This window comes from Sorex fumeus, unplaced genomic scaffold (genome assembly GCF_029834395.1).
Source record: "Sorex fumeus unplaced genomic scaffold, SorFum_2.1 ptg000070l, whole genome shotgun sequence".
Lineage (NCBI taxonomy): Eukaryota > Metazoa > Chordata > Mammalia > Eulipotyphla > Soricidae > Sorex > Sorex fumeus.
The window spans coordinates 13,633,316-13,646,961 of NW_026606127.1; the positions used below are offsets into that span (position 1 = coordinate 13,633,316).

The 13,646-nt window shown below is 44.5% G+C and overlaps 1 protein-coding gene across 1 annotated transcript in view; it reads left to right on the forward strand.

The window, feature by feature from the left end:
• Positions 1–5,207: 5,207 nt before the first annotated feature.
• F8 (coagulation factor VIII) overlaps positions 5,208–13,646 on the forward strand; it is a 172,475-nt gene continuing 164,036 nt past the window's right edge. Inside the window, exons 1-2 of the mRNA XM_056128857.1 lie at positions 5,208–5,350; positions 5,943–6,386. Coding sequence (XP_055984832.1) covers positions 6,241–6,386 — 146 coding nt within the window. The 5' untranslated portion in view covers positions 5,208–5,350; positions 5,943–6,240. The remainder of the gene's footprint in view (positions 5,351–5,942; positions 6,387–13,646) is intronic.

Genomic DNA, 13,646 nt, shown 5'->3' on the forward strand with positions numbered 1-13,646 from the left:
CTGCAGCTTCGCAGCCGTTTCTCACTCTCCAGAGCTCTTATCCTAGACCCGTATACTGACTAGATCCCCTGCCCCCACTCCTGTTCCCATCAAATCTTTTCTCCCTACGGCGGCGAAGAATTCGCCTAACAGGCAATTCCAATCACCAGCCTCCGTGAGAAGCCCAAGTTCCTTTTGAATGTTTGACTTCACACTTTGCATGATCATCCTCATTTAAAGTAGTAACCTGCTACCCCATCTGCTGCGTGCTTTCTTTCGTACACATTTACTTGACTTTCTAACATGACATATGAAAGCATTCCTCTATCATTAGTATCACTCATTGTCAGTTGTTTGCACCCAGAGCAGAGAGCATGGCCTAGATAAAACAAATAGTGAGGTTTTTTTGCTTTTTAAAGTTGTATTTGGTAATTGAGTCACCGTGACATACATAGTTACAAAGTTGTTCAGTTTCAGTCATACAATGAGCCAACACCCATCCCTTCACCATTGTCCATTTCCCATCACCAGTGACCCCAGTTTCCCTCCAGCCACACCCCCCAGCCTGCCTGCCTCTATGACTCTATGACAGGCACTCTCCTCCTCCTTCTCCTCCTCCTCTCTCTCTCTCTCTCTTTCTCCTTTTGGGCACTATGGTCTGCAACACAGATACTGACAGGTCATAGTGTTTGTTCCTTTACCCTCTTTCGGCACGCAGTTCCTATCCAGAGTTCAGAGCTCTAGAGTGATCATTTTCAACTATCTTTGCCATATTTGTCATAATGGTCCCTTCTCTATGGTTAGTTTCATGATCTCAGGCAAACTGAATTTTCAGCACCTCAATTGTTACTTCCTCTCTATCTAGCAGTGTGACTATAGGGATGAAATGGTAGTAACCTGAGGGGCAAGAGCAATCACATAGTGAGTAGGGCACTTGCCTTAGAAGTGGCCCACCCAGGTTTGATCCCTGGAATCCTATATGGTCCCCTGAGCCCCATCAGGACTGATCCCTGAGCATAGAGCCAGGAGTAAACCCTGAGAACCACTGGGTGTGGCCCCAAAACAAACAAGAAAGAAAATGATAGTAACTTGGGTTGTTTTCAGATTTTGGCTATTGTGAAGAGTGCTACAATGAGCATAGGAACGCAAATGTCTTTTCTGAGCAGGATATTTGTTCCCGTGGGATACAGGGGTACATGCTCAGAATTGGAATTGGTGGGTCATATGGAAGCTCAAGTCTTAGTTTTTGAGAAGTGTCTATATTGTTTTCCAAAGAGATTGAACCAATTGACATTGCCACCAACAGCAGAGGGTTTTTTCCCCACATCCGCACCAACACTAGTTGTTTTTTTTTTCTTTTTTGGTGTATACAAGAAACTACAGTAACGCTACACAATGGAATACTACTTGTCTATAAGAAAAGATGATACCTGAGCACAGAGCCAGTAATAAGCCCTGAGAACCACCGGGTGTGGCCCAAAATTTGAAAAATAGACAAAATCATGCAATTTGCCATTACATGAGTGGCACTGGAGAGGATCATGCTAAGTGAAGTCTGCCAGAAGGAGCAGAACAGATATAGAATGCTGCGTCTCATATGAAGGATATAAAGAAGAATAGTAGGGGCCAAAAGCAACAGAATACAAGAACTTGGCTGCAGAACTCAGCTTTAACAAAACAAGAAAGAGAAGAAACCAAAGTGAGCTTACCCCAGCAGTGTGATGTGGAGAGGGACTCATCAAGGGGGGAGTGAGGTGGAACCCTGAGACAATACTAGAAGGAAATGAACACTCTGGTGGGAGGGTGGTGCTGGAATGTCGTATGCATGAAACTCTATCATTGGCAGTATTGTAAAACTGTAAATCACAATGACTAAAATTTAAAATATGCAGAGAGTAACTATTTGCCTACCTTTCCTCTTCTTACTGTTCTTTTTAGCCTCAAGGGCAACTCTATTTCAGTGCTCAGGAGGGTCCTCCTAGTGTTGCTGGGGATGGGGAACATTATGGTACTGGGAATCAAACTTGGGAACCCCTGCATGCAAAACACATGCTCCAGCCCTTTGAGCCTTCTCCCCTATGTTTGTCTACACTTCTGTGTTCCCCATAGTCCTATGGCTCCAGAAGAAGAGAGTTTTATTCACCTTTAAACATTGAAGGCATAGGATTATACCCCTCACTCTTTAGAGCCAAATTCCAACTCTACAGCATTTAGAGCCTAAATGCTACCATTTGCAAGCGCGTGACCATTACCAGGTCGCCTAGCTTTTTATCACCTGTACGCTGAAAACAAGAATTGTCACTTCATTGCAATCACTTAGAATAAATATATCGTAGATGCCAACTATTATCTCCATATGCTGCTCCTTGGCAAAGAGAAGAGCTTAGCAAATGGTAACCAAAGGGGCTTCTTCCTGCTGGTTTCCAAGCTGGAAAATAGACGGCCCTTTGTTTTTTTGGGGCAGGTGGTGGGGGAGCACATATGGTGGTCCTCGGTGGCTATTCCCATTGATGTGCCGAGGTCAAACCTGGGCCTCTTATATGCGAAGCATGCACTCCAGACCCTTGAGTTCCCTCCTTGGCCCCCAAGCACATTGAAAAGAAATGGACTCTTGGTATTAGTCTATCTTCTAAACATTTAAGTCCAGTTTCTTTGGATTAGTGACTATTCTTTAAGGTCCCAAGGAGGAACTCAGCTTGGGCTAAGTATGGCTACATTTTGGGTTTTTTTTCTTTTTTGTCTCTTTGTTTCTTTGTTTTGTGGCCACATCTGGAGAGACTCAGAACTTACTCCTGGCTCTGCACTCAGGGATCACTCCTGGAGGGGCTTGGGGAACCATATGGGGCACCGGAAATCCAACCCAGGTTGGCCATGTGTAAGGCAAGTGCCCTACCTGCTGTACCATAGGGCACATTAACATTGTTTTGTCCTTCCTGCATAGCCTCAGGTAGCTTAGGTTTATTGGGTTGCTCCCATCACAGTGCTCCCATTTCTCTGTGTTTATTTGTATCTTCTTTCTTTGTGCTCTGTTGACTTTTAGATATTGTTTTTTCTCTTCTCCATAAGTCCTTTGCATAGTTTATTCAGAGCAATGTCCTTTTTGTATGGGCACAAGAAGACAGTATATGCTATGCTTTTGTAACGTGACTCTCAGTGATATTTTCCACCTGGGCATCTGTTCTCTCACCTAAGCCTCAATTGCCTTTCTTCCTAGCGCCCCCCAAAGCAAGGTCCCGACGAGGGCCTGGATGGAACCAAGGCAAGCAGTAAGCTATGTACTACCCTGGCATTGAGATGGACCTGGCCAAAGTGCCTAATGCTTAACTATAAGTTAAGAGCTTGGTCAGGACAGATGCTGTCATGATCCAAAAAGCAATAACTAGATTCGGACCCTGCTAGGGTTAGGAATGATTAATCTGGCCTGAGCACTGTAGTCTGAGTTTGTGGCAAGATGTTCCTAGGAGAGCTGCCCTACAAGTCTTAATGTATCTCTTACTGTGTCCATACAAAAATAACCAGTATTAAGAAATTGATAAAGTTATTGGACTGAGGAAAGGAGAAAAACACCTTAAGAGGTATTTTGCCCTTGAATACCCCTAGGTGATGTTCTTGAGCCTGGCAGTCAGGAAGGGCTTTCTTATGTTGATTTGGCTACCTGATTGGGTGTAGTGTTGGCCCAGAGTGCTGGGGAGTTAGAGAGAAGAGGAGTGGGAGAGAGACAGGCACTGGAGAGAGATGAGAGAGGGAGCAGGGCGTCAAGATGGAGTGGAAAGAGACTAGCAAGGGGAACAGAGGGAGAAGAATGTAGGGAAGAACACAGGAGCAGGCACGGGGGGGGAGAGAGAGAGAGAGAGAGAGAGAGAGAGAGAGAGAGAGAGAGAGCCCAGGCTGCGAGATGGAGCGAGGAGAGATGGGCAGGAGAGACAGGAGACAGGAATGAGGGGCTGTGTGAGACTAGAATGGGAAGCTCAGAGAGACTGGGGCAGGTGCGTTGGGAGAATGGAATAAACAGCAATTGCTCAACCAGCTGGTTTGGCCCTCATTTCCTCCGCTGCTGTCTGCCCCATAGCCGGGCCGCCCCAACTGGGGGAGTGGCCTGAACTCCCCCCCCAACCTAGGCGGCTAGGGGAAGAGCCGTCGGGGTCTCCCCCTGGCCGCCCCTGGGGATTTTATACACTGTACTATCACTCCAGCAAGCTACCGAGAGTATCTCGCCTGCACAGCAGAGCCTGGCAAGCTACCCGTGACGTATTCAATATGCCAAACACAGTACAACAAGTCTCACGATGGAAACGTTACTGGGCCTGCTCGAGGAAATCAATGAACAACAGGAGGACCGTGACCGTGACTATCACTCCAGTCACTCCAGCCCCAGCATGGCTGCGTTCTGATATATTGTTTCTACGACAAATGTAAACAACTGTTTAAAAATATGTCAGGACAGGCCAGGGATTAAGTGAGAGAGAACATGTCCTGAATGCGTAAGGCCCTGCATTATCATACAAGCACCATCTGGAGCCTTGAAGCACTGCCAGGTGTGAACCCGATAACAATAGCCAAAAGAAAGGAAGCAGCGTCAGGCAGAACGCAAAATAACAAAGTAGGCAAAAGCTGGAGATGTGGCTCAATGGCAGGGCACTTGCCTTGCTGGTGTGAGGCGCTGGGTTTGTTTCTTGGCACTATTTCAAGAAAAGAAAGTAAATGCACTGGTCTGAGAGACAGTGCAATGAACTGGGTCTCACTTGCATGCAGAAAGCCTAGGTTGGATCCCTGATACCACATGGTCAACCGTGCATGCTCTGGAGTGACCCCTGAGGCCCGCAGGTGTTCTGAGTGCCCTGCAGAGAAGGGACGCAGGAGGCAGGTGAGTAATGCCAGCCTGGCTAGCGTGCTTACAAAGTAAACGTGATAATGCAGCTTTGAGATCACTGAGAAGACAAGGCTGGAGCTGAGGCTGGAAGGGAGTCCACGATGGGGCCTGACTGGAGAGGGGAGAAAGAAGTCTCACGTACAAAGAATGGTAGGCACAGAGACCTGCTTGGTCTCTTCAGGACGAGGCAGAGGCCAGTAGCCAGACTGAGTGCAGACACACCCAGGGGAGATGGAGAAGCGCTTGACCTTGAATGACGGCAGCGAAGGGGTCTTAGCTCAGGAGTGATGTGATCAGCTCTGCGGTGTGGAAAAGTTGCTTAGTGGGGTGAGGAAGAATGCTTACTGAGTGCTGGAGCGCATGGTCTACACGCAGGAGGCCCGAGTTTGATCCCAGGGAGCGGGCCCCAAGCCATGCAGTGTGAGTAGCCTCAAACTCCACTGCATGTGACCCCCAAACAGACCCCCCAAAAGGAATACCAGTAGAAATTAACTGCACTCTGTTAGGACGCGGATCGTGATCTCCCTTTAACGACAAAGAGACTCCAGAGACTGCAAACAGCAAGCAAGGTTTATTGTAAGACTGGCTAGCCAGGGTCGAGCCGCCTACACAGACACGCAGGTCAGATAGGTGAGGCAAGACCCCGAACTTCTTCAAAGGGGGTCTTATATAGGCCTTCACTGGCCGTTACAGCAAAGCCCGCGCATTTCATAGCCAATAGATTTGTAACAACATATACTTTCTTAACCAATCCATTTGAAAGTACATCAAATGTACTTAGCCTATAGATTCCAAGATCAGCATTTACGTACACGGGCATTGTGGCTAGTGGGCATCTGGTAACTCGGAAATTTGGTTATCACCTGGCTCCCTTTGATTTGGTGGAAGCGGATAAGGGAAAAGTTCCTAACAGAGGTAACAGATAAGGAAGGACCAACAAATGGTTTCCGAATTTACATCCCAATAAGGAAGGGCTTCACAGCTAAGGCTCTACTAGGGAGGGGTCAGGAAAGGGAGAGTTACTAATTAGTAGAGTTTTAACTCTGGAATCTTCCTCGGGGTCCCAAGGGACCTTACACACTCAAAGTCAAAGTGGCTTTGACTTCACCTCCATTAGGTCTGAGTTCCTGTCCCTCGTGCTCCTGGGGGGAATGGGTTAAACTTTAGCTCGGCCTCCTTTTTCCTTCTTCGTGTCTTCCTGTGGCTGCTTCCCACTGCCCCAAAGGAAGCAGCCCTATCCGCTACTGCTCAGCCCAGCGCCTGCACTTCCATGGCCCTCACCTCGTGGTGACAGTGGGGACTTGTCCCTGGACACGAGAGAAGCTACCTTGCTTTCTCCAGGAGGAGTTATCCCTCACTTCTCCAGCTGAACATTTCCCAGCAGTAAAGCCATGCATGCACATCTCTGCACTTGCCTCTTTCTGTGCGTCTGGCGAGTTGGCTTTAGTGCCACCAGGAAACACTATCTGGGAGCCGTGCCCATGCTCTGGGACTACACGCACAGCGAGCTTCTCGGAGAGCTGCAGGTGGTGTCGAGGTAAGCGGGGCTGCCCTGGAGACCCCATGGGCAGGTCTGGGAGCTGGGTTGCTTCGTGGAGCCCTTTGCAGTAAGGGTTGCCTGTGGCTGGATTATTGACACCCAGGGTCCTGTACCCAACCCTTGATCTAGGGCAGATCATTGAAATTCTGTTCTGCCATGTCCAAACTTCCCTTCGTTCCATGCTGTCAGTCTGAAAACCAGAGCAGGGGGTAGCAGGGCCAGTGCAATAATAAGGAGTTATCCCCAACAACTCTTGCTCAGTCTCCCTGCAGGCTGGCATGGAGGTGACCAGGTCAGTAAGACCCCAGCACATTGTGTATGCAGGGGCTTTGCTTATGGTCGGACCCAGTTTGGGTGGAAGCATAGTATTCACCGTGAGGGGAGAAGCTATTTATCTGTTGTGGTCTGGTGCATTTGGAGAGAGCCAAATTAAATCATCTGGAATCTTTATTTATGGGCATTGACTTATTCCTATTTTTCTCCTTCTGCTTCAGTCATTTTGCTTCTATATGTTTTCCCAGAAAGCCCGCTATTGTCCCCCAGGTTTGATAATGTGTTGAATTCAAGTTACGGAAATTTTGTGAGATTTTTACACTCTTCTAAGTCTCTCCTTATATCTCCTATTTCTTGCTGTGTGTTCAGTTTATTATCTCTCCCTTTCTTAAAAAAATATTTCCAGGTCAAGAGGAATAGTACAGAAATTAAGGCATTTGCACAGCATGCAACCAGTCCCACCTGGATCCCTGACACAGTGTGGTCCATCAGGTATCACACCGGAAGTGACCTCCTGCTTAACACAGACCTTCTTGAGAACTGCCACATGTGGCCCCAACCCCCCGTGCCCCCAAATGATTTCCAGGGCCCAGGGATATGGCTCAAGTGGTGGAGATGTGGCTTGCATGTACAAGAGCCTGTGTTCTCTCCCCATCATTGCCTGGTCCCTTTAACAGTTCCAGTCCTGGTCCTCCCAATAAAATAAAATTCAATTAAAATAATATTTTCAGTGGGCTGGAGCAATAGTACAGTAGGTAGGATACTTATCTTGCACATGGCCTCCCTGGGTTCTATTCATACCACCACATATGATACTTCAAGCCCTTCCATGAGTGATCCTTGAGTGCAGAGGCAGGATTAAGGCCTGAGTACTGCAAAGTGTGCCCACTCCCCAAATAATAATATTTTCAGGAATTTTATAATTATAATGCTTTGTCAGGAAACATTTTAGGGTTATTAAGTTCTTCTTTTACTTTCATCAATTCATTCCTCCTTAAAATTTTCCTTGGGTTCATTTTGTTTTTCCTAATTTTTGCTCATTGAATTAAATGCCGAAATTCTTTATTTTAAGTTGTTTTCTTCTCTTTGAATGCGTATACAAAGGTTTTAGCCCAATACACATGTACTGGCATTACAAATGTGAAATATGGTCAAATACTACACACTCATTATTCTCTTGGTTCTTCTTCTGCCCACAATCCTACATTGGCTCCTGTCTTCTATCCCAGCTCAGTGTCCTCAAGATGATAACACATACTCATGCAAACAAAGGAATTCTTAGTGATTGGTTTACAAAATTGAGTTACTATACACACTTTCTTGCTCCTTAACACCTAGTAGAATTCTGTATGAGTCAGCCGGCATCATTTCAATTCATTCTTTTTAACACCTATGTAGGATTCAATCTTATTCCAAAGGTTGTTTTTGTTTCCATCATAACCTATGCCATTGCATATGCTAATGCTTTAGTTTTTTATTTTAAATTTATTTTGTTCTAATTTGGTGGTCACACATTGTGGCACTTGGGAGTACGTCCAACTCCTAAGCTTGGAGATTACTCCCAGTAATGTGAGTTGGGGGCGTCCATGTGGTGCCAGAGTGTGAGCCTGGGTCAGCCGCTTGCAACATCAGAGCCTTACACCCTGTACTATCCCTCTGACCCTATTTATTTTTTGGGGGGGGGTCCTTAAAAACTGACATTCCTGGCAGTACTCAGAGACCTGGACTCTACCCAGCTAGTGCTAGGATTTGAACGCAGGGCCTTGATCATGTGTGACATCTACTTGTCATTTGAACCTGTTCATCTGGCCCTGGTGCTTTTATTTTTCCCCCACTCCTCCCCTACTTCCCTCCTGGTGCTTTCATTTCTGTGAAACACATTCTAAAGACACATATAACTGGAATGAAGGGTATATACCCTTTTCAGATTTAATTTCCAAACAGACAAAAATTCTTATTTATTTATTTATTTGCTTTTTTGGGTCACACCCAGCGATGCTCAGGGGTTACTCCTGGCTCATGCACCCAGGAATTGCTCCTGGGGGTGCTCGGGGGACCATATGGGATGCTGGGAATCGAACCTGTGTTGGCCATGTTGGCTGCGTGCAAGGCAAACGCCCTACCCGCTGTGCTATCGCTCCAGCCCCAGACAAAAATTCTTTAAAAATTTTTGCCATCACTTGTTTGTGTATAACTGCTAAATTTTATACAGCTTTTTATTTATTTGCTAGCAAGTTTATCTAGTAGTATAAATCAATATTGCATAATTATCTTCATTGTATTTCAGTTCATGTTTTTGGGGGTACCAGAGATTGAACTCAGAACCTCATACAAGCATGTGCTCTACTGCTGAGCTATATGGCAGGCCTCAAAACACTCTAAATTTCTAAAGAGGTTGAACATCTTTTCAGATGTTTGTTGGTGCACTTAATTTTTGAGATTTTACTATTCATATGCGGCCAACCCGAGTTCAATTTCTTCCCCCCTCTCGGAGAGCCTGGCAAGCTACTGAGAGTGGCTTGCCTGCATGGCAAAGCCTGGCAAGCTACCCGTGATGTAGTTGATATGCCAAACACAGTAACAACAAAGTCTCACAATGGAGACGTTACTGGGCCCGCTCGAGCAAATCAATGAACAAGGGGAGGACAGTACTACTATTCATACTGCCTATTAATTCTTTTGGCCATTTTTCTTTAGGCTCTTTATATTTAAATTTTTTTATTTATTAATTTTTATTTTATTTTATTATTTTTAATTAATATTCGATATGCCAGACACAGTAACAACAAAAGTCTCCAATGGAGACGTTACTGGGCCCACTCGAGCAAATCGACGATCAATGGGAGGGCCTTTACCTTACCTAATTTTTATATGCCAGAGGGTTTTTTCTTTTTAAAATTATAAGAATCGTTTAAATTTTAAGGTACAAAGGTGGTGTTTAGGAATGATAGAGCCAAATATCCAAACCACAGAGTCAACACTGAAATCGAGAGACTCAAATCGTAACACTGAAATCAAGAGAACCAAACTTAGAAAGGTGCCTGTCAAGAGCACAAGCTGGATGGGGGAATATGGGAGAGAACCTGGGAACACTGGTGGAGGGAGGCTGACACTGGTAGTGGGATGTGTGCTGTAATATTGTATGTCTAAAACTCATCTATGAAGAACTTTGTAAATTATGGCGTTTTAGTTTTAAAAATGTGTCAATTAAAAAAATAAAATTAGTTCTTGAAGGAACTGGGGTACATCTGGCAATGCTCAGGGCTTACCCCGGCTCTGTGCTTAGGAATTACTCCTGGAAGTGCTCGGGGGACCATGTGGAGTGTCAGGAATCAAACCCATTTCAGCCATATGCAAGACAAGCATCTTGCTTGCTGTCCTATCTTTCTGACCCTAAGAATCCTTTTATTAATCGAAGAGTTAAACCTTTGGTATACTACCTCAATAAACTGATGTATATTTATTTTTGGATTTGGGGTCTCACCCGGCAGTACTCCGGGGTTATTCTTGGCTCTGAACTCAGGAATTACTTTTGGTGGTCTCACGGGAGCATGTGGGATGCTGGGGATCTAACCTGAGTCAACTGGGTATAAGGCAAATGTCCTACCCGCTGTACTATCATTCTGGCCCTGGTTAATATTTATTATAATGTCATGGCAATCCTATTATTTCTCTATTGACATTGTTTTTAGCTATTAACCCCCAAAAGTTTATGTTCGTTTTGCTTTGCTTTTGTTTGGTGGTGCCTGGAGGACCATGTGGTGCTGGAATCAACCCAGGTCTTCCACATGCAAAGCATATGCTCCAACTCATTGAGCTATCTCCCTGGCCCAAAACTTTCATTTATGTTTTGTAATAAATATTTTTTCTTTTATATATTCAGAGTTGCCAGCTTTAGCTAAAAGGACTTTGCTAGGGTCCAAGAGGTACTACCGTGGTTAACAAGATAGTACCTTGCCTTACACACAGCCAATCATAGGTTGATCCCTGGGACCACATATGGTTCCCTGAGCACTGCCAGGAATGATCCCTAGACAAAGAGCCAGAAGTAAGCTCCACACACATCTGAGGATAGCCCTAAACCAACCCCCAAATAAATTTGCTTTGTCAGGATCCGAGAAGATAGCTCAAGGAACCGTTGTGCATGAGGAGTGTTAAGGTTTGGTCTCTGACATCATGTGATCCCCCAGCACTAACAGGTAGACCTGAACACTACAGGGTGTGGTCTCCCAAACCAACCAAACAACAAAAGCCAAGCTCTCTGGGAATTCTAACCGTAATTTTATGAAACTTGTGCACTAATTTTACTAGTTCTATTATTAATGTAAATAATTGCATTATTGCGCTGGAGTGATAGCACAGCAGGTAGGGCGTTTGCCTTGCACACAGCCGACCCGGGTTTGATTCCTCTGTCCCTCTCGGAGAGCCCGGCAAGCTACTGAGAGTATCTTGCCCGCACGGCAGAGCCTGGCAAGCTCCCCGTGGCGTATTTGATATGCCAAAAACAGTAATAACAAATCTCACAGTGGAGACGTTACTGGTGCCCAATTGAGCAAATCGATGAACAACAGAAGGACGTGCTACAGTTCTACAACTGCATTATTACATTTTCCCTATGCATTTTATAAGTATGCTGCTATTACAATAAAATGTTTTTCCTATTTTCATTTGGGGATATTAGTGTCCATGTCCAGCAGTTTTCAGGGCCTACTCCTGGCTCTGTGCTTAGGGATCACTCCTGGTGGTGCTTGGGGTACCATATGTTGTGCCAAAGATTGAACTGGGCTCAGCCATATGGAGGGCAACTACCTTACCACCATCCTCTCTCTCTGGCCCTGCGATTTCCTTTTTGTTGTTTTTGGGCCATGTCTGGAAATGCTTAGGGGTTACTCCTGGCTCTGTGCTCAGGAACTATGCCTGGCGGTGCTCAGGATATCATCTGGGATGCCCGCACGGCAGAGCCTGGCAAGCTCCCCATGACGTATTCGATATGCCAAACACAGTAACAACAAAGTCTCCAATGGAGACGTTACTGGGCCCGCTCAAGCAAATCGAGCCTAGGGATCAAACCCGGGTTGGCTTCACGGAAGACAAGAGCTCTACCTTCTGTACTATTGCTCTGTAACATTTTCCCATTTCTTGAATATTGGTACCAGCTTAGAGAAAAACTATTGGTTTGTGAATAATCATCACAATCCAATTACCTTTAAAAAATTGTAATCTAGCAATTTTGCATTGGAGTCTACATGGGTACTGAATGATATCCAAAATGAGCCAAATTAGACTGATTTTAGCTCTTTTTTCTCTTCTCTTTCTTACTAAATTTGTTAGAAAATGCAAAATCATGCTAAATAATAGAAGTGAAAGCAAGCATTCCTGTCTATTACATTATTTTACTTAATCTAATAATATTTTGCTATTTAAAATGACATGTATTGTGTATTTTTATAACTAGTCTTTGTTACACTTTCTTGATTTTCCATAAAATCCTTATTGGCACCATCTTAAATTTCTTCCTCAATATGCTTATGCAGAAATAGATTATGTGAATAGGTTTCTTGACATTGAGCACCCTCATATGTCTGGACTAGCTACTGTTCCTATAATTTGATTGTTGTTGGTTTTATGTGCTAACAATTTCTTCTTTTAAGTTTATTTTTCACCACCTTATTGGTATCAAATGAATATTATCACTCTGATGAAAAAATTTCCTTAGTTTTGTCGTGTACATTGAGGTACTTAGTTACCTTCTCTGCATGAAGTAGAAGTGACATTTTTATATATAATGTGCCTATACATATAGGGTGTGAAGGAGAACTATGTAGTTCTGGGAATTGAACATGGGATTCCTAGCTCTGTGCTTAGCAGTGCTGTGGATCAAACCTAGGCCTCCTGCATGTAAAGCATGTGCTCAGTCCAGTTAGCTATCTCTATGACCCCCTCATATCTTTTTTTTGGTTTGGGGGCCACACTAAGTGGCACTAAGGACTTATTCCTGGCTCTGGGATCACTCCTAGCAGGGCTCAGGAACCATATGGAGTGTCAGGGATTGGACTCTGCAAGGAAAGGGCCCTACCTGCAATACCGTCTCTCTGGCCCCTTGTGTCTTTTCTATTAAAGCCATTCCCAAAGGTGTCAAGTGATAACTCACTATGGGTTTAACTTCAGTTTCCATATAATAGGAGATGATGAACATCTTTCAGTTGCATATGGGCCACCTTTTTTTGTATCTTGGGCCACTTCTGACTGTGCTCAGCTTACTCCAGGCTCTGTGCTCAGGGGACTATCCAAATGCAGTTTCGGGGATCCCACCTGGGCTGACCATGTGAAGGCAAGTGCCCTATCCATTGTACTACTTACAATTATTTTAGTTTAGGAAATGACAATAGATAAATTTTATGCTGTTGATACAAAACTTCTGCCCTTCCGCCCTCAACAAAATGCTCATGGCTCTCCACCATGATCACTACATCTCTTCTAGTCTGGTCTTTTTCTCCTTTTCTTCCCACTCTGCATGGTAGTTGGTTGTGTATTCCAGTATCAAGCGTTTGTCATTGCTCAGTACTATATTCTTATTTTGACTCTCTATATTCCACAGATGAGTGAGATCATCTGTTGTTTGTCCTTCTCCCTTTAATTTATTTTGCTTAACATGATATCCTCCACTTTCATCCACATTCAGTGCAGCAGCTTTTTAGTTTGTTGTAAAGTAAAAAGTTTATTTGGTTTTACTTTTGTTTCACTTGCTGTTCAAGTTTCCAAAGGCATCTCTAAAAGTGATGTTCAGGAAATATCACCTATATTTTCTTCTATGTGTTTTATAGTTTCTGGTCTGCAACCAATTCTTTAATCCATTTTGAATTCATTTCTTTGGATGTTGTTAGGTTGTGGTCTAGATTCATCCTTTTGCACATCTATCCAGTTTTCCCAACACCATTTGCTGAGGGGTCATTTTTGCTTCATTGTAAACTCTTGGTTTATTTG